This window comes from Mobula hypostoma, chromosome 8 (assembly GCF_963921235.1).
Source record: "Mobula hypostoma chromosome 8, sMobHyp1.1, whole genome shotgun sequence".
NCBI lineage: Eukaryota > Metazoa > Chordata > Chondrichthyes > Myliobatiformes > Myliobatidae > Mobula > Mobula hypostoma.
In genome coordinates this window covers 92,774,488-92,795,910 of record NC_086104.1, presented here as the reverse complement: position 1 = coordinate 92,795,910, position 21,423 = coordinate 92,774,488, and the positions used below count along the sequence as shown (strand labels likewise).

General features: G+C 46.5%; 1 protein-coding gene across 2 annotated transcripts in view; it reads left to right on the top strand.

The window, feature by feature from the left end:
- Window positions 1-21,423, top strand: part of ninl (ninein-like) — a 114,307-nt gene that overhangs the window by 32,201 nt on the left and 60,683 nt on the right. For both annotated transcript variants that reach the window (XM_063056336.1, XM_063056335.1), the window contains exons 5-8: window positions 6,478-6,544; window positions 16,643-16,833; window positions 17,459-17,599; window positions 18,172-18,339. In XM_063056336.1, coding sequence (XP_062912406.1) covers window positions 6,478-6,544; window positions 16,643-16,833; window positions 17,459-17,599; window positions 18,172-18,339 — 567 coding nt within the window. The remainder of the gene's footprint in view (window positions 1-6,477; window positions 6,545-16,642; window positions 16,834-17,458; window positions 17,600-18,171; window positions 18,340-21,423) is intronic.

Here is a 21,423-nt window from a genome sequence, read left to right as displayed (position 1 = left end):
CATTGGTAAGTTGTGGGCGTGCTATATTGCGTTAGTGTTGGTGTTGGAAAGTTGTGGGCGTGCTGTATTACGTTAGTGTTAGAGTTGGTAAGTTGTGGGCGTGCTATATTGGGTCAATGTTAGCGTTGGTAAGTTGTGGGCGTGCTATATTGCGTTAGTGTTAGCGTTGGAAAGTTGTGGGCGTGCTATATTGTGTTAGTGTTGGCGTTGGAAAGTTGTGGGCGTGCTGTATCGGGTTAGTGTTAGCGTTGGTAAGTTGTAGGCGTGCTATATTGCGTTAGTGTTAGCATTGGTAAGTTGTGGGCGTGCTATATCAGGTCAGTGTTAGCGTTGGTAAGTTGTGGGCGTGCTATATTGCGTTAGTGTTGGTGTTGGAAAGTTGTGGGCGTGCTATATTGCGTTAGTGTTGGTGTTGGAAAGTTGTGGGCGTGCTGTATTGCGTTACTGTTAGCGTTGGTAACTTGTGGGCGTGCTATATCAGGTCAGTGTTGGCGTTTGTAAGTTGTGGGCGTGCTATATTGGGTTAGTGTTGGTGTTGGAAAGTTGTGGGCGTGCTGTATTGCGTTACTGTTAGCGTTGGTAACTTGTGGGCGTGCTATATCAGGTTAGTGTTGGCGTTTGTAAGTTGTGGGCGTGCTGTATTGTTTTAGTGTTGGTGTTGGAAAGTTGTGGGCGTGCTATTTCGGGTTGATGTAGCGTTGGAAAGTTGTGGGCCTGCTATATTGCGTTAGTGTTGTCGTTGGAAAATTGCGGACGTGACATATTGGGTCGGTGTTAGCGTAGGAAAGTTGTGGGCATGCTATATTGGGTCAATGTTAGCATTGGTAAGTTGTGGGCGTGCTATATTGTGTTAGTGTTGGCGTTGGAAAGTTGTGGGCGTGCTGTATCGGGTTAGTGTTAGCGTTGGTAAGTTGTAGGCGTGCTATATTGCGTTAGTGTTAGCATTGGTAAGTTGTGGGCGTGCTATATCAGGTCAGTGTTAGCGTTGGTAAGTTGTGGGCGTGCTATATTGCGTTAGTGTTGGTGTTGGAAAGTTGTGGGCGTGCTATATTGCGTTAGTGTTGGTGTTGGAAAGTTGTGGGCGTGCTGTATTGCGTTACTGTTAGCGTTGGTAACTTGTGGGCGTGCTATATCAGGTCAGTGTTGGCGTTTGTAAGTTGTGGGCGTGCTATATTGGGTTAGTGTTGGTGTTGGAAAGTTGTGGGCGTGCTGTATTGCGTTACTGTTAGCGTTGGTAACTTGTGGGCGTGCTATATCAGGTTAGTGTTGGCGTTTGTAAGTTGTGGGCGTGCTGTATTGTTTTAGTGTTGGTGTTGGAAAGTTGTGGGCGTGCTGTATTGCGTTAGTGTTAGAGTTGGTAAGTTGTGGGCGTGCTATATTGGGTCAATGTTAGCGTTGGTAAGTTGTGGGCGTGCTATATTGCTTTAGTGTTAGCGTTGGAAAGTTGTGGGCGTGCTATATTGTGTTAGTGTTGGCGTTGGAAAGTTGTGGGCGTGCTGTATCGGGTTAGTGTTAGCGTTGGTAAGTTGTAGGCGTGCTATATTGCGTTAGTGTTAGCATTGGTAAGTTGTGGGCGTGCTATATCAGGTCAGTGTTAGCGTTGGTAAGTTGTGGGCGTGCTATATTGCGTTAGTGTTGGTGTTGGAAAGTTGTGGGCGTGCTATATTGCGTTACTGTTAGCGTTGGTAACTTGTGGGCGTGCTATATCAGGTCAGTGTTAGCGTTGGTAAGTTGTGGGCGTGCTATATTGCGTTAGTGTTGGTGTTGGAAAGTTGTGGGCGTGCTGTATTGCGTTACTGTTAGCGTTGGTAACTTGTGGGCGTGCTATATCAGGTCAGTGTTGGCGTTTGTAAGTTGTGGGCGTGCTATATTGGGTTAGTGTTGGTGTTGGAAAGTTGTGGGCGTGCTGTATTGCGTTACTGTTAGCGTTGGTAACTTGTGGGCGTGCTATATCAGGTTAGTGTTGGCGTTTGTAAGTTGTGGGCGTGCTGTATTGTTTTAGTGTTGGTGTTGGAAAGTTGTGGGCGTTGCTGTATTGTTTTAGTGTTGGTGTTGGAAAGTTGTGGGCGTACTGTATTGCGTTAGTGTTAGCGTTGGTAGGTTGTGGGCGTGCTATATCGGGTCAGTGTTAGCATTGGTAGGTTGTGGGCGTGCTGTATCGGGTCAGTGTTAGCGTTGGTAGGTTGTGGGCGTGCTATATCGGGTCAGTGTTAGCGTTGGTAGGTTGTGGGCGTGCTGTATCGGGTCAGTGTTAGCGTTGGTAGGTTGTGGGCGTGCTATATCGGGTCAGTGTTAGCGTTGGTAGATTGTGGGCGTGCTATATCGGGTCAGTGTTAGCGTTGGTAGGTTGTGGGCGTGCTATATCTGGTCAGTGTTAGCGTTGGTAGGTTGTGGGCGTGCTATATCGGGTCAGTGTTAGCGTTGGTAAGTTGTGGGTGTGCTGTATCGGGTCAGTGTTAGCGTTGGTAAGTTGTGGGCGTGCTATATTGGCACTGGAAGCATAGCAACAGTTGCAGGTTGGACCCAGCACATCCAAATCCACATCCACCACTTTCACTGGCAGCTCATTTTGCACTTGCACCGCCCTCTGAGTGAAGTTCCCCCTCAGTCCCCCTTAAATATTTCACCTTTCACCCTTAGCCTATGACCTCTAGATTTAGTTTCACCCAATCTCAGTGGAAAAAGCCTGCTTGGACTTGTCCTGTCTATACCCCTCATAATTTTGTATCAAATCCCCCCTCATTCTCCAATGCTCTAGGAATAACATTCTAACCTTTTCAGCCTTTCTCTATAATTCGAGCCCTCAAGTCCCGGCAACATCAGTGTAAATTTTCCCTTTATTCTTCCAATCTTATTGATATTTTTCCCATAGATAGGTGCTCAGAACTGGACACGATACTCCAGTTTTGACCTCGCCAACGTCTTGTACAGCTTCAAATCAAATCAAGTTTAATTATCATTCAAACTATAGATGGATACAGCTCAGCGAGACAGCGTTTCTCTGGGGCCACGGTGCAAAACATTCAAAATAACAAGCAAGCATTCAAAATAGCGAGTAACATAATTCAAAAAAAGTGAGCAAAGAAGCATATTCATTCAAAAAAAACATAGTATGTAATATATATCCAAGACCCTGAGCGACAGTGTCTGGCAATAGATGATACAGACACACACGATCCAGCCTGTCGTTCCTCCGCTCGAACACAGGAAGCAGCACCGATCGGAGAGACCAGCCCCCAGCCGAGCGTGGATGCCACGCTGTAACGCTTCTACATCTTCTCAGCTGGTCTGCAGCAGCCGGCAAGCCCAAGGCTTGGGGCCTGGTCTTCGCTACAACTGAGACTACACAGCTCCCACATTGTCTGTGCCTCCACCAGACAAGGGTAACAGGCCCACGGCAACTTGCGTTATTACTGTCCAACAGAGTCTTCCGATCGCAAGTGAACTATCCTAGACAATCTCCCATGGTTATACTGCACCAACCCCGATGCTTCCGAGTAGCAGGCAGCCGGAACAGCCCCTCCGAACCCATACCAGCTCCTCTGATGTCCGTACCGGCCCCTTTCCGGTTAACCTGGCTGGCTCCTTCTCCAACATTCTGGCCCTCGCCCCCCCCCCCGACACCCCGGCCACCTCCACCGATTAATGAGCAGCTCACTGATGGAGTAGGCTTTGGTATTCAAAGTTCTTGGAGTAGAATTGTCTTTGGATCGTAAAAAAAGTAAATTTTACAAAGAAAAAAGCACATTTGGTTGGTCCCCGAGAGGCCACTGCGTTTGCATGCGCCAACATCTTACTGGAAGTCACAAAACTTCAACGTAACATCCCATCTCCTGTGCTCAATAGTCTGATTTATTAAAAGCCAATGTGCCAAAAGCTCTCCTTACAACCTTATCTAGCTGTGATGCTATTTTCAAGGAATTATGGATCTGTATTCCTAGATCCCTGTGTTCTACAGCACTCCTCAGTGCCTTACCATTGACAGAGGCTGGCACCATGGTGGTCAAAGGTGTGGGGGTGAGACAAAGAGCCTTAGTTGATGGAGTGCTGAGGTTACCAGTGTTTAACTCCATTCACAACTCCTCAGCAAATGGAGAAGGCCAAGCCTGCATGCAGGAAGACCATGGCGAGAGACAGCTGCTGCACAAATCTTCAGGAAGAATCTCAACCATCTCCCCTTGACTTCCAACAGCTCGGTGGGGCTGGGATAGATTTTGGAATGTAAAAATCTCTGAGTCAAACCCGTTCACAGGGAGATCAGGACTTGTCCAGAAGATGCCACCTCAGCACAGCAAGAGTGCTTTGAAAGCTCAGACTGGAGCACACTCAGGGAAGTGGTTGCCTGCGATCACTACGGCAACACCGATGAACATGTGGGATCGGTGACTGGCTGCATGGGAAAGTGCATTGCGGACATTACTGTTATTAAACACAACACTGTCAGGGCAAACCAGAAACCATGGCTGACTGCAGGGGTTCATGCAGTGATCAGAGATCGGGACGCTGCCTTCAGATTGGGGGACAGGACGACTCTGAGGTCAGCAGGAGCTGCACTCTCCCGTGCCATCAGGAAGGCAAAGTGTGAGTGTGCACAGAAAATCCACAGAACCTTTGTGACCCCAGGGACACACGGCGCATGTGGCAAGGTATACAAACCATAACAGATTACAAGTCTGCCCTGCACGTCAGTGACAGCGATGCCACCCTTCCTGATTGGCAGAATGCCTCCTTTGCATAATATAACACAATGAATGATGTGACATTGAGAGAGGGCCCCTCTCTTGAGGAGCAGGCACCCTGTCCGGTCACAGCTGAGGTGAGGATGATCCTAGTCAGGGTAAACCCACACAGAGCTGCGGTGCTGGACAACATAGCTGGCCAGGTGCTGAGAGACTGTGTGGCCAATTAGCAGATGTCTTAACAGACATCTTTAATATCTCCCTGAAATTGTCCACTGTCCCTGCAGGCTTCAAGCCAGTGCCCAAGAGAGCAGCAGTAATCGGCCTAAACGATTACCACACAGTAACTCTAACTCCAACAATCACGAAATGCTTTCAGCAGCCGGTAATGGATCATATAAAATCCCACCTTCCAGCTACACTGGACCCTTTCCAGTTCACCTCTTGCACAGACCGATCCCACTGAGGATGCCATAGCCTCGGCCCCCACTCTGTCCTGTCCTACCTAGAAAGTGATGCCTCATACACCAGGATGTTGTTCATCAACTTCATCTCAGGGGTTTTAATGCAATCATTCCTCAGGCTGGTGGGTAAACTGTCCTTGCAGGGACTAAACACCCTCTCCATAACTGGATCTTGGACTTCTTGATGGAGAGACCCCAGTCAGTCCGAGTTGGCAGCAACATCTCAAGGTCGGTCGCACTGAGCGATGATGTCCCCAGGGCTGAGTGCTCAGTCCACTGCTGTTCACGCTGCTGACTCACGACCACACTGCCAGATCCAGCTCCGACCTCAACATCAAGTTCACTGATGATACTACAGCGCTGGCCTCATCAGCAACAATGATGAGTCAGCACACAGAGAGGAGGTAGAGAGGCTTGTCAAATGGTGTGAGAACAACAACCTGAGTCTCAGCATGGACGAGACAAAAGAGATGAGTGTGGACTTCAGGAAGGTGCAGGTTGACCACTCTCCATTGCACTTTAACGATATGCACATAACTGACGAACTAACCTGGACCCACAACACCTCCTCAATAGTCAAAAAGACACAGTAGCACCTACACTTCCTGATGAGATTGAGGTGGGCAAGGCATCCAACCCCCATTCAGCCAGCTTTCTAGTGGAGCACCATCGAGGGTGTCCTGTCCGGCTGCATCATTGTGTAGCACAAAAGCTGCAAGGATCGGACTGTGAGACCCTACAGAGGACAGTAAAAACTGCTAAGGATCACTGGGGTCTCCCTCCCTCCCTATTTGTGACATTTACTGGGCGTGTTACAGATGAAGCATTGCTGAGGATTGCTACCTCCCATCCCACAATCTCTTTGACCCATTTTGTCCCCATTTCCTCGAGGTACAGAAACATCAGGGCTAGGACTGCCAGACTGGTAACAGCTTCTTCCCTCTGGATGTTAGACTAATGAATACCTCGCTACCCCTAAGGTCTCGTCACCAGGACCGTGAGCTGTTTACTGTTTACCTATGCTGCACTTTAAATTATATTTTATTAGTCTCTTTGTGGTAATATTTTGTGTTATGTGCTGTGTGTAAAATATGTTGTTGGTGCACCGTAGTCTGGAAGAGTGTTGTTTGGTTGTATATATGTACAGTCAGACGAAAGTACACTTGAACTTGAATAGGGATAGTTCGGGGGTTCCATTGTGGTTGCCTGGAGTTGGTAGATGTGGGTCACAACACCTTAGCCCTGAGTTGGATCATGTGCTGAGTACCCTCCCTCTGTGAGGCTCCCCACGATTTAGCTAGTTCTGAAGTTATTGTGGTCATCTTCTGTTACAGAGTCTCAAGTCGGATGAAGAGCTTGAAAGCCATCAAGAGCCTCAGCACGAGACCTTTGAAGCACTGGGTAATTAAAAAAAAAATTAAAGTGCAACTTTTAACTGTAGTCTTTCTAATCCAACAATTGTATAAAACATTCACTGGAACACATGTGGCTCATTGTGTACCGTTCCGGTCACCGCATCACATGACTAACCCAGAGAGGTTGCAGGAAAGATTCACGAAGATGCCGATAGAACTCAAGGGCTCGATCTCCAAGGAGAGACTAGATGGACTGGGACTACTTTCTCCAGAGTGGAGGAGACCAGACGTGGCGTAGCGGTTACCGTGGCGCTGTTACAGCTCGCGGCATCGGAGTTCAGAGTTCAATTCCGGCGCCGTCTGTAAGGAGCTTGTATGTTTTCCCTGTGACCGTGTGCGTTTCCTCTCTGTGATCCGTTTTCCTTCCACATCCCAGAAACGCACTGGTTAGTATGTTGGTTGATCATTGTCAGTTGCCCTGTGATTGGGCTAGTGACATAGGTGAGCATTTGAGCTGGAAAGGGCCCGTTCAGTTCTGTGTCTCTAAATGGTAAATATGACACTGGAGGGAGATTTACAGAATTATGAGGGGCAGAGATGAAGAAGATAGTTAGTCTTTTTCCCAGAGTAGGGGAGTCTAAAACTGAAGGGCATAGGTTGATGGTGAGAGTGGGAAGGTTTCAAGGGGATCTCGGAGGTGGGATTTCCACATGGTGGGTGGTGACGCTATGGAACGAGCTGTTAGACGACGTGGTAGGGGTAGGTACAATTGCAACACTTAAGAGACATTGGGATAGGTAGATGGATAGGGAAGTTTTAGAGGGATATGGGCCAAATGCAGGCTAATGGGACTGATTTAGATTGGCATGAAAACCAGTTTGAAGGGCTGTTTTCACGCTGCGTGACTCTGATAACCGCAGCTTGCGTCTTTCACAAGCAAGTTGCTGGAGGGTCTCAGCAGGTCAGGCAGCATCTGTGGAGGGAACTGGGCCGCCAGCGTTTTGGGTGGAGACCATTCATCGATCAGGCCAAGTTCCAGCATCCCTAACCCCTTGTGTCTTGCACTTTTGCAATGGCTTCAGCTCAGCAGGACACCCCAAAGTTCTGCCTAGCCGCAGCCTGCCCCTGGCCCTTCAAGTGTCCTACATTACACACAGACATTACAGGGGCAGAGTGGCAGATGGTGGTTGTGATGAAGAAAGGCTTGGGCAGAGCGAGGAGTGCCTTGGAGTGGAACAGGGAGAGGTTTAGCAGGCGAATTCTCGAATTTGAGGCTGAGTCAGAGGAAGGGACGTGCCCAGTGTGGAATGGAGAGGGTGGGCAGGCATTGGAGACAACAGTGCTCTGATTCAGATTCAGATTTACTTATCACACGTATGTGGAAACATAGAGTGAGATGCGGTATTTTTGTTAACACACAACACAACCTCGGGATGTGTCTCCACACCACACATTCCGACGCCAGTATAGCATGCCCACCATGCTCTGCAGAACACAACAACAGAAAAACAAGCCCCTTTCCTCCCTTGCCCCTCCCTCTCACTCACCAAACACGTGGAGAGGCCTCCAGCTCCACAGCAGGCTTCTGGTCTACTGGCTTTTGGCGTCGGGCTGCGACTTCCAGGCTTCTGATTGATGTCTGTCCTCCAATCTTCGGTATGAACTCCTGGACGAGCCGATGATGGGACACCAAACTCCAGGCTCTAACTCTGTGTGTGACGATTGATCCCTCCTCGTGCCTCCAACTCACATGGACCCAACCAGACTTGGAACAGCTGACATCCCGAAACCCCATTCTGACCCCTAACTCCCCTCGTCACTGTCCCTAAACCTAACTTGACCCTTAACTTCGCCATCACTGACCCTAAACCGAGCCTGACCCCTAACCCTAATTTGATCCCGAACTCCCCCATCACTGACCCTAAGCTGAGCCTGAACCCTAACTCCCCATATTTTCAGCACAGCATTGTGGGCCGAAGGGCCTGTATTGTGCTGTAAGTTTTCTGTTTTCTATGTGTCCCTAAACCTCATTCTGACCCCCCTCCCCATCACTGACCCTAAACCAAGCCTGACCCTGAACTACCTGCTGACATAAAAAACCTATAAATTACATAATAAACTGCAAAAAGTGGGAATGGTGAGATAAAATTCATGGGTTTATGGATCATTCAGCAATCTGATGGCAGAGCAGAAAAGGCTGTTTCTGAGTCATCGAGTGTGGTTCTCCAGGCTCCTGTGCCTCCTCTCCAATGGTAGTAATGAGAAGAGGGATTGTCCTGGGCGGTAAGGGTCCTTAGTGGTGGTGGCTGTCATTCTGAAACATGCTCTCCCTATGAGCATGGTGACTTCCCTCGAGTTATGTGTTTCTTGTCAAAGGTCACAAAGATGTGCTTCATTACGTTCCTCCTGACGTAGAGGTCTGCTTGGAGAATCAGCCTGGAGCTGATGGGGATGTGCAGAAGACTGGTTTATGGCTAAGTCAGGGGCCCCCTGCTTAATGATACTGGTCCATGGCACAAAAAAGGCTGGGAACCCCTGGCTTAAATAAATGGGACAATCCAGCTCTTACAGTCTGAACGTACCTACTCTGTGTGGTAAGGAAACATGAGAAATGCCCTCAAGCCAATAATGTTAGTTTGCTGTAAAGTTTTTTCCTTTGGTGTTTTATGAGTAACACTAGGTGCTCCCATTGATTAGCAATCCTAATTATGTAACTTAGAGACTATGTACATAACCCACCTCATTACAAGTTGCTATTCCAACTGCTTTTCCATTTTCCCACCTGCTTCTCCGGTACTCTTTGGTGGCAACTAAGATTTCAGGTCCCCTCTTTCCTTTGCTTACTAGAACAATGTTTGAGAGTGTCCCAGGGAGACCTGGCTTTTCCCACTTCCCTGCTGAAAGGACACCCTATGTAAATATCCTGGGACAGTTTGTGGAGTTTTCATCGAAACCTGATAGCTGAATGTGATTGGTGCCGGTTAAGCTTTTAGCAGACATCTGTATTCTCATTCTGGGTCGGGGCAGTGTGGCATGTCTTCTGGCTGCCCAGTGATGTGGCACAAAGTTGTTTTCGATGGACAGTCCACTGAAGAAGTAACATGGGTTTATTATCTGAGCTTATGTAGCTTTCTGGAGGATTTAAGGTGCTATTTATATCTTCTTAAACATAGTGGTTGCTCTTGTAGTAGTGATGTGATCTCTCGAGTTGGGTGGTATGTTCTGTTGAGGGGTGGATTCCCTCAGTGGAGGAGGCCCCTGTGTGACTTTGTTTAACGTGAGGAGACTGATGCATTCGCAGCCAGCACAAGGTCCTTGACATTTTGGGGTCATGTCCAGTGACATGGAATGCAAGACTGGGGACCCATTAGCAGCCTTTGTCTACCTTCACTGCTGTTGTGTTGTGTCATTATCTTCCACCAGCTCCATTGTTGCGGTCTTAGTTGGATCGCTGTTTGTCTGGAGACTCCCCCCTGTCCGCCATGCATCACCCTAGCAGGAGCTGAGATCCAGATGAAGAGAGAAGCTCTCTCTACCAAAATCTCTCTCCCTCAGACACCCTTTCCACACAGTCTTTCCCACATTCTTTCCCTCCAGTTCCTAAAAAAGCTCAGCATTCCAGACAGTTTAAACCTGTGAGTTCCATTCTTTGTAGCACAAAGTCTTCGTTCTTCCCAGCTGACGTACACGTGACTGGAAGTGTTCCCAATATGCAGCACTGCTCTGAATTTCTCCAACTCTGAAGCACAGGTGGGTTGAGTGTCCTGTTTGAGGTGTTGCAGACAGTTGCATGATGCATCTCAACTAGACCCTGTCCTCTTTCATATCACGTCACACATCACCTCATTGTGTATTGTGCATCACATTGTTTTGTTCAGTGTCTCGTATCGTCATATCATGTGTCATATCGAATATTGTGTCTCAGCTTGCTTCTCGTGTTTTCTTATGTCATGTATTGCGCCTGGTTTCATGTCACGTATCTTTTCGTGTGTCATGTCATACTGTATATCACATCTTGTCTCGTACATTGTGTCATGTATATCTGGTATCGTATATCGTGTCATACCATACCTTGCGTTTCATGTCTCACTGTAGATCATGTGTTATCTCATATTGTCTTGTGTCATGTATTGCGTGTCATTGTATATCGCGACTCATTGCATATTCTGCATCATGTCATACTGGATCTCATCGTTTGAATGTCAGATTGTATGTCATTGGATATTGTTTCACATCAATGTCATGCGTTATCTCATTGTGTATAATCTCGTATCATATCTCATTTCATATCATAGTATATTTTAGATATCACAGCATACAGTGCACATTGCTTATTGCATTGTATTTTGGTGCCCTGTGATGAACACAATCTGGGAGGGTGAAGCATAAACTTAAAACACAGTGCTGTCCCCTGTCACACGTTAAATCAGAAAGATCCCTTCCTCAAAGGTAGTGGAAACCTTATACTGTCACGACCCCAGATTCTGTGTAAATTGGGTCAACTGGAGCTTTCACAACTAGCGAGTCGTGTGATTAGGTGTATGAGCATGAAGAGGTTTAGAGTATTGTTTGTACGGTGGATGTGATAGATAGAATGGCCATCGTTTGATTGAAGCTGAATGAGTTCAAAGGAATTGCCATTCTGTACTGGGAAATTGAAGGCATTAAAACAAAAGAAAGTGAAATGCAGTGATTTGAAATCAGAATATTGGGACCACTGCACATACAGTATGAATGAAACTCAGCATCAAAGTGTTAAGTATATCTTCAGTAGTTAGAAATAATTTACATGTTTTAAAATTAACTAGATTTTGCATGACTACAAAACATTGTCAAATCTTGTGGAATGATTTTACTTATCCCTAAGGAACATTGAATTGTGCAGATTAGACTTTGCATGTAAGGCAGATGAATAATAGTTCCCATTGAAAACAGCATTGAAATTCAACCTGCTTTTGAACCAGGCACCTGGATGTGTTATATCTGTATTAAACAATACAAATCTTCTCCCAGCCAAAGTAACTGGGTGCAGCCAAGGCACCAACTGCTTTATGCCAATGCACTAAATTCTGCTAACCTCGTTATCACTAAGCTCACTGACATTGTTTACTAATCTACTGGCTACATAGGATCTACAAGCATCTACATCATCACACAAAATGCTGGAGGAACTCGGTAGGTCAGTTAGCATATATGGGAATGAATAAGAGGTTGGTGTTTTGGGGTAAAAACCCTTCAGGATATAGCAGCCACACCAGGACCAGCAAACTCAAATACAGTTACTTTCCCCAAGCAGCAAGGCTGATCAATATCTCCACCCACTCACCCACCCCTCCACACCCACCTGGCTTCACCTATCAGCTAGATTGTACTCTTTCCTTTCCCCCATCTTTGGCTTCCTCCCCCTTCGTTTCCAGTCCTGATGAAAGGTCTGTCTGAAACGCCGAGTGTTTATTCATTTCCTAAGGTGCTGCCTGATTTGCTGAGCTTCATCTGCTGATTCTCCAGTACTTTTGCAATCAGGAAGGTGGGGTTTGTTTTGGTGCCTCCCACAACCATTTCCGCAGTTCAATGATGTGTCAACTGGAAGAATAAATCCAGTGGGATGTTGTTAACTAATTCTTCCACCAGCAAGTTTCACAGCTGGTGGGGGAAATGAATGCTTGGATTGGACTGCTGGTGGTGGGTGATCAGAGTACTGCGGTGGCTGGGGAGAGGGGTGGAGCTGGAGCATCTGGAAAGCTTCTCTTCACCTTGGTCTTGGCCAGGACCCCATTCCAATTTTGCTCCTCCCCCATCTCTACTAACTTCAGAATAACGCTGACTCTACTGCAATTCTGATTTCCTCCCTTTTCAAAGTGTTTAAATACCTTCTGTAGATAATAAGATGGTCACTGAGTGTATGTTTATGGTTGTCTTCTGCTGTAGCCCATACAATTCAACGTTTGACATGTGTATTCAGCAATGCTTTTCTGCATATCACTGTTGTAACACATGGTTATTTGAGTTTCTGTCACCCTCCTGTCAGCTTGAATCAATCTGGTCATTTTCCTCTGACCTTTCTCGTTAACGAGGCATTTTCACCCATTGAACTGCTGCTCACTGGAAGTTTTTTGTTTATCACACCATTCTTGGTAAACTCTAGAGGCTGTTGTGTGTGAAATTCCCAAGAGATCAGCAGTTTCTGAGATACTCAAACCACCCTGTCTGGTACCAATGATCATTCCATGGCCAAAGTCACTTGGGTCACATTTCTTCCCTATTCTGATGTTTGGCTTGAACCTCTTGACCATGTCTGCATGCTTATACATTGAATTGCTGCCACATGATTGGTTGATTAGATGAAGCATTAATGAGCAGGTGCACAGGTGTGCCCAGTAAAGTGGCCACTGAGTGTTTATTTGACTGACATGCCCCCTTGAGTTCCATTATACCCACAATCTCTAGTACAATTCTTGAGACAGAAGGATGCAGGGCAATAAGCATTGCGTGTTTCAGAATCTTTTCTATCCCAAAGGACAGTGTGGCAGTTCGTACAATGCCAGCTGCGTGATTGGTTTCATTTCCCGTTTCTGTAAGGAGTTTGTACGTTCCCTCCGTGGTTACGGGGAGTTTTCTCCAGGTTTTCGAGATTCCCCCCCACATTCCAAAGATGTACTGGTTAGGGTTAGTGCGTCGTGGGCATGCTGTGTTGGCGTGGGTAGAGTGCCACAGCACATTCCCAATGCAAGCGGTGCGTATCACTTCCATGTGCTTGTAACAAAGTTAATCTTTAATCATATTGCATTGTATGAGGCAGTTCAACTTGATAATGGAAAGATAATGATGCTTATAAAAGTGAAAGGAACTTGACAGTTAACCTTTGACTTCCACATGCAGTGTATTGTGATATTTTCCTTTGAAGGTGGAAATACTTAAAGTGAAGATGTATTAGGTTTATGCAGATTACATTCTGCATTAATAAATTGGATTATTACAGCAATGTGGAATATGTAGCAGTGAACAGAGAAAACCACAAGCAAAAGTTAAGCTAAATCTTTCCATTACCAGTTCGGCTTTGTCTGTTTCCAGCAGACATTAATGGGGGTTTCGAGGACTCGATGAAGGTGTAGGGGAGAGTTTCTGGTTTGATACCAGTGATGAGAGTTTTGAGTGGACAGTCGGATGACAAAACTGGAGAAACTGGATTTATTTGCCTTGGGTCAGTGAGAGTTGGAACATAAAATGGTATAGCAAAAGAACAGGTCTTTAGGCCACGATGGTGTGCCAAACTAAAACTAGCAAATAAATTGAAATAAACGAATCCCTTCTGCCTATACAATGTTCATGTCCCTCCATTCTCTGCATATTCATGTTCAAAGTAAATTTATTTTCAAAGTACATGTGTCACCATATCCAACCCTGAAATTCAATTTCCTGTGGGCATACTCACTAAATCTATAGAATAATGACCATAACAGATTAAATGAATGACTGCATCAACTTGGACATTCAACCAGCATGCAGATGAAGACAAACTGCAAGTACAAAAATATGTGAGCAATAATTATTGAGAATGAGATGAAGAGTCCTTGAAAATTGGTCCGTTGGTTGTGGGAACATTTCAGCGAGGGGGGGCGAGTGAAGTTATCCCTTTGGTTCAAGAGCCTGATGGTTGAGGGGTAATGACTGTTCCTGGTGTCAGTCCTGAGGCTCCTGTACCTTCCTCCTGATGGCAGCAGTAAGAAGAGAGCATGGCCTGTGTGTTGGGGGTACCTGATGACAGATGCTACTTTCCTGTGACAATGTTTCATGTAGGTGTGTTCATTGGTGGGGAGGGCTTTACCTGTGATGGACTGGGTCGTATCCACTACTCTTTGTAGGAGTTTCTGTTCAAGGGCATCAGAATCAGACTTAATATCACCGGGATATGTCGTGAAATTTGGCATTTGTGTTTTCATACCAGGCTGTGCTACAGTCAGTCAATGTACTCTCTCCATGACCCATCTATAGAAGTTTGTCAAAGTTTGAGATGTCATGCTGAATCTGTGGAAACTCCTAAGGAAGTAGAGATACTGCTGTGCTTTTGAAGTGATGGTGCTTGTGTGCTGGGCCCAGGACAGATCCTCTGAAATGATAACACTGAGGAATTTAAAGATATCTAAGTGTATCCAAGAGCCTTTAAATTCCTCTTTTGTATTTACCTGCACTACCATCCCAGGCAGCGCTTCCCAGACATCCACTACAGTCCTGAAGAAGGGTCTCAGCCTGAAACTCTGACTGTTTACTCTTTTCCATAGATGCTGGCTGGCCTGCTGAGTTCCTCCTGCATTTTGTGTGTGTTGCTTTGGATTTTCAGCATCTACCGACTTTCTTGAATTTATGATCCACTACTTGCTTTGTTTTTAAAGTAAACATTTACCCGCACATCTCCTTTGAAACTTACCCCCTTTCCTTAAACGCATAACCTCTAGTAAGGGACACTTTAACAGTGGGGAGGAAAGTACTGGCTGCTTACTCTATTTATGCCATTCATAATGATTTAAACGTCTGTCAGCTCGTCCCTCAGCCATTGCTGCTCTAGGAAAAGCAACCCTCGTTTGCCCAACATCTCCGTCTAGCAAGTGCTCTCTAATCCAGGCAGCATCCTAGTAAACCTCTTCAGTACCCCTCTGCAAAGCCTGCAATGGGACGATCAGGATTGAAGAAACTTCTGTGATGTGTGTTTGAGGAGGGCTTTTCACTGGCAGGGACCTTCACTAGAGAACACAGTTTTAAGAGGGAAGAAAGTGAGCCCTAATCCAGGATGTGCTGTTTGAAAAGGTGCAGGAAGAAGATTCAGTAGAAACCTCCAAAAGAGAGTTGAATCTGAACAAATTAATAGTTTGGAGTTCAAAGTAAATTTATGATCAAGGTACGTATATGTCATCATATACTACCCTGAGATTAATTTTCTTGCAGGCATTCACAGTAGAACAAAAAAATACAATAGAATCAATGAAAAAGAACAATCAAACAAAAATTAACAACCAATGTGCAAAAGAAGTCAAACTGAAAATATAATAATAATATTAAATAAATAATACCGAGAACATGAGTTGCAGTCTTCTTGAAAGTGAGTCCATAGGTTGTGGAATCAGATTGGTGTTGAAGTGAGTGAAGTTATCCATGCTGGATCACGCTGGTTGAAGGGTAAAACGATGGAAAAGGGATGATTTGGCGGATCACAAACAAGAGAAGATCTGCAGATGCTGGAAATCCAAGCCTGCTGAGTTCCTGTGTGTTGCTGTCATTTGGCGGACTCTACTTAAAGAGCAAAATTGGGATAACTTGGATGGTGGTTCTTCCAGGGCCACGGAATGACCCCCATGTGTTGTTCGACTACCATCGCAAAGTATTAGTTTATACCTCCAGCAACAATCTGTCGACCAGAAGACCGCTTTGCTGAACATCTACGCTCTGTCCGCCAGAGAAAGCAGGATCTCCCAGTGGCCACACATTTTAATTCCACATCCCATTCCCATTCTGACCTGTCTATCCACGGCCTCCTCTACTGTAAAGGTGAAGCCACACTCAGGTTGGAGGAACAACACCTTATATTCCGTCTGGGTAGCCTCCAACCTGATGGCATGAACATTGACTTCTCTAACTTCCGCTAATGCCCCACCTCCCCCTTGTACCCCACCTGTTACTTATTTTTATACACACATTCTTTCTCTCACTCTCCTTTTTCTCCCTCTGTCCCTCTGAATATACCCCTTGCCCATCCTCTGGGTTCCCCCCCCCTTGTCTTTCTTCCCGGACCTCCTGTCCCATGATCCACTCGTATCCCTTTTGCCTATCACCTGTCCAGCTCTTGGCTCCATCCCTCCCCCTCCTGTCTTCTCCTATCATTTTGGATCTCCCCCTCCCCCTCCAACTTTCAAATCCCTTACTCACTCTTCCTTCAGTTAGTCCTGACGAAGGGTCTCGGCCTGAAACGTCGACTGCACCTCTTCCTAGAGATGCTGCCTGGCCTGCTGCGTTCACCAGCAACTTTTATGTGTGTTGCTTGAATTTCCAGCATCTGCAGAATTCCTGTTGTTTGAGTTTATACCTCCATCTTGTTATCTGTGAGAATTGCCAACATTAGCGAGCGCTATTTACGTTTAAAATTCTCGTGCAGGTCAGCTGAGCCGATGCAATCCCAATGGCTTTGACAGTCCCCGAAAGTCGTCCACTTCTTGCCCTGAGACCACAGAGGACCACGTGCAAGCTGTGTGGGAGGACCTGGGTTTGGGCAAGAACGGCTACCTTCACCGAGAGGAATTGGTGACAGTCTGCAAGAACGTTGGTCTGAAGGACCTCAAAGACCAAGTATGTGTGTCGACCTTAGCCCCTCTTACTGTGAAGTTGTTAATATGGCACTGAAGTTTCTCAAACATCAGGCTCGCCAGGATGTTTCAGTTACAAACTGGCGTTCCAAATTTGTTGCGTTGAGTGGGTGAGCAGTAAATTCGTCTCCAGGGTCTGTGATGACTGTTGGGCAATGAGTTAGTGCCAGTGGCTGGCCTCTGGGGAAATTGTTCATCTCCAGCCATCACTCTTGTGCTGGCATTCTGTGTTTGTGTACTTCAACGAGAGCACCCTCTTGGGACGTGCAGAATGCAAACGGTGTCAACTACTCAAAGCCATGGTGAAAGAGGAGGTGCCAAGCTTGAAAGCACATGGGGCAGAAAGGAAAGGCCTGTGCTCTGCTGTTCGGGCTGTTAATTATCCCGGGCACAAAACAGTCGGTCGCACTGCTGTTTTGTGAGAGCTTGCTGTGCACATATTGGCCGGCACAGTTTCTACTTTGAAAGAGCCAGTTTGGGATGTGGCAAGTCATGGGGGCCGCTAATTTGATCAAAGCTGCCCAGTCTAATGGTGTAGACTCTGATTTGGTGATAATAGCTACAGACTGTGCCTGTAATTATCAGATGCTTGTGAACTCATTCCACAGGACATTGACAGTCTTTTCAGAAAGCTGGACAAAGACGGCGATGACAAAGTGAGTCGCAGTGAATTTCTGCACGGCCTGTTTCGGCATGGACCCACAGTTTCGACACCCCGCAGAAAGAGATACCATGGAGCCCACAACCAGGTAGGCTTATCCTTGCACACTGAGTGGCCATTTTAGAAGGTATCTCTATTCTCAGTGGGTGAAAATCCCAGTAAATCACGAGTTTCTGAGATACTCAAACCACCCCATCTGGCACCAACAATCATTGCATGGCCAAAGTCACTGAGATCACATTTTGTCCCCATTCTGTTTGGTCTGAACTACAATGGAAACTCTTGCCCATGTCGGCACGCTTTTGTGCATTGAGCTGCTGCCACGTGATTGGCTGATTAGATATTTACATTAAAGAGCAGGTGTACCTAATAAAGTGGCCACTGAGTGCATGTATAGCTCTTGCACTTTTAGGCCCATCCCCTTCCATGGATGCTGCTTGAACTGCTGAGTTCCTCCAGCTTTGAATGTTTAATTCTGTATTAATGTCACTGAGATCTTGTGGAAAGCCTGAAATCTTGATTTTAGGAGCTTTTATAATCAAAGGAGTTCATATCAGGTGACAAACGTAATCGAGGAGAGTGAGAAATACAATTGCTCGAGAATCATCCCCGGTGACAGTTTATTAATGCGCATCATGAAATTAACCCTTTTCCTCCCAGGGTCCTGATGGGAACAGACACAGAACTGCGACTTCATCTTTAATATCAACTATGACGTGTTCGCAGTTGTTTTCTGTGCTTGACGATGGCACTGGCTATGCATCACCTGAACAAATCGTTAACATGTGGCAGGAAAATGGGATTAAAAACAGTCACGAGATATTACAGGTGAGGCTTCACTCATATTGCCTTTCGCCGTGCTAGCTGATGCCATTTTACAGTCTTTCTGCTTCTCCTTGGGCTGTCCCTCGGCACCAGGAGTGCCTTTTGCTTCCACTCCTTCCGGCGCTGTGGGTTCTGAAGTGTCTGATGAGACCAGTGTGGAAACTACAGACCCTTCCACCGTCACAGCGCAAGCTGCCTGACGGAATGGGTATGCATTCCGGTACTCTGGTGTAAAACTCCAGTGTTCCGGTCAAGTTCGTGCCGAGCTGTGGTCCCTGTCAATGTCTCAGCCTTCGCTGTTTTCTTTTAGGTTTGTAGGGATGGATTTAGAACAGAGTGGGGAGTTAGGGGGTCAGTTTATGGTTTAGGTTCAGGGCTGAGGGATGAGGGTTCAGGGCTAGTAGTGGAAGAGCCTGGGCAGGAATTTGAGTCCGAATCGAAGTGCTCCCTGTTCGAACATCGGTGATCCCAGAACGAGAGGAAATCTGCAGATGCTGGAACTCCGAGCAACACGCACAAAATGCCGGAGGAACTCAGCAGGCCAGGCAGCATCTATGGAAAAGAGTACAGTCGACGCTTTGGGTCGAAACCCTTCGGCAGGATCCCAGAAGTTGTCTTGCAGGCACAGAAGAGACCAGCAGTTCTCCGGGTCCTAGGCTGGAAGTCAGTACTGGCGGCGAGTTCCAGGTATGGCTGGGATTCACGAGGGAGGGCCTGTTTATTTCCCCCCCGCCCCCCCAAACAGGTCGCCAGGATTCGAGTCAGGAAGTCGAGGTTCATACAAGTTTGGAAGTAGAGGCCCAAAGGTCAAACCTGGTGAAGTCCGGAGGGCAGAGCTGAAGGTTGAATACCAGAGGGAGAGGTCTCAAGAGTCACGAGGGTCCGAAGGAATCACAAGGACCCGGGTCACCAGGGTGGGGTCAGAGGTACGTGAGAGTTGGAAGTCGTGGCCCAAAGATCAGACCTGTGACTGGGGTCCTGGGGTGAAGTCTGAAGTTGGAGGCCTGATGTCTCTGAGTCTGAGAACCGGGGGACATGTACTGGAGGCAGCCTGTCCTGAGGTTGGACGCCTGTCTGGGTGGGTGGGATGGGAAGGGGGCTTGTTGAGCTGTTGGTGTCACTGTTGCTTGTGTTGTTCTGTGGAACAAGGTGGACTTGCTATGTCGATGTTGGAATGTGTGTTGACACTTGTGGGCTGTCCCAGCGCATCCTTGGGATGTGTTGGTTGTTATCAAAAATGATGCATTTACATATGGTAAATAAATCTGAATCCAGGTATTTTGTGAGGTGGTACACCCCATCCATGGTTTAGACAGAGTTTCTGTTTTCCAATAGCATCCTTCTCTGGAGTTAGAGAGAAGTACCCCACAGAATCAGGCCCTTCAGCCCATCTAGTCCATGCCAAAATCATTTAGACTGCCTACTCCCATCCACCTGCACTGGGACCGTAGACCTCCATGTACCTGTCCAAACTTTGCTTAAACGTTGAAATCAAGCTCATGTGCACCCTTGCGCTGGCACCTCATTCCACACTCTCACGACCCTCTGAGTGAAGAAGCTTCCCCTCATGTTCCCCTTAAACCTTTCACCTTTTGCCCTTATCTCATGACCTCCAGTTGTAGTCCCAACCTCAGTGGAAAAAGCCTGCTTGCATTTACCCTATCGATACCCTTCATAATTTTGTATACCTCTATCAAATCTCCTCTTAGTCTTCTATATTCTAAGGAATAAAGTCCTAACCTGTTCAACTTTTCCTTGTATAGAACTTCAGACACAGACCCAGCACCATCCTTGTAAATTTTCTCTGTACCCTTTCAACTTTATTTACATCTTTCCCGTAGGTAGGTGACCAAAACTGCACACAAAAATCTAAATTAGGCCTCAACAAAGTCTTACACAACTTCAACATAACATCCCATCTTCTGTACAATAAATTGATTTATGAAGACCAACATGCCAAAAGCTTTCTTTATGACCCTATCTACCCGTGGTGCCACTTTCAGTGAATTATGGACCTGTATTCCCAGATCCCTTTGTTCTATTCCACTTCTCAGTGCCCTACCACTCATTGTGTAAGACCTGCTGTAGTTGGTCCTACCAAAGTGCAAAACCTCACATTGTCTGCGTTAAATTCTGTCTGTCATTTTTCAGCCCATTTTTCCAGGTGATGCAGATCCATCTGCAAGGCATGATGGATCTTCCTCACTGTCCACTACACCCCCAATCTTGGTGTGATCTGCAAATTTGTTGATGCAGTTAACCACATTATCATCCATTTTGTTGATATAGATGACAAACAATAGCAGACCCAACACCGATCCCTGTGGCGCTCCACTAATCACAGGCCTCCAGTCAGAGAGGTGACCATCTACATTCACTCTCTGACTTCTCCCGGAAAGTTCATATCTAATCCAATTTACTCCCTCATCTTGAATGCTGAGCGGCTGACCCTTGTCAAATGCCTTGCTAAGGTCCATGTAGACAACATCTACTGCCTTGCCCTCATCCACTTTCTTGTTAACTTCCTTGAAGAACTCTCTAAGATTAGCTAGACATGACCTACCACGCACAAAGCCATGCTGACTATCCTTAATCAGTTCCTGTCTATCCAAATACTTATATAACCGTTCCCTTAGAATACATGCTTTGAACCATCATGGGCTAGAGGTTCCCAGCAGTCAATGGGCATGTTCCATTTCTCGGGAAGCTTATGAACACATCCACAATGCCTTTTTCCTGTGCCTAGTAACCTTTTCATGTGGAGAGCTCAGAACAGGATGTCGGTTTGGGGAGCCTGGTGTTGGTTTCATGAATATCTCTGGTTCTATTTAATGTTATTTTTGCAACAATCTTGTTTTGACTGTGTTTTGAGAGCCTGACCAGTGGTCACAAAAGAGCCAACTCAAGGCACGTTTATCATCGTTCACTTTTTTGCAGCAGAAACATTTTAGCTGATGAGGGTGCCAAACCTAGCATAACGGAGGCTGTGATGAGAGGGTGCAGAAACCAAGTGTTTCTGTCACTGCTGTTGCTTTTGGGTGAGAACTTGTTGAAGCTTTGGGTGTTGTACTGTAACTGCTAGTTACT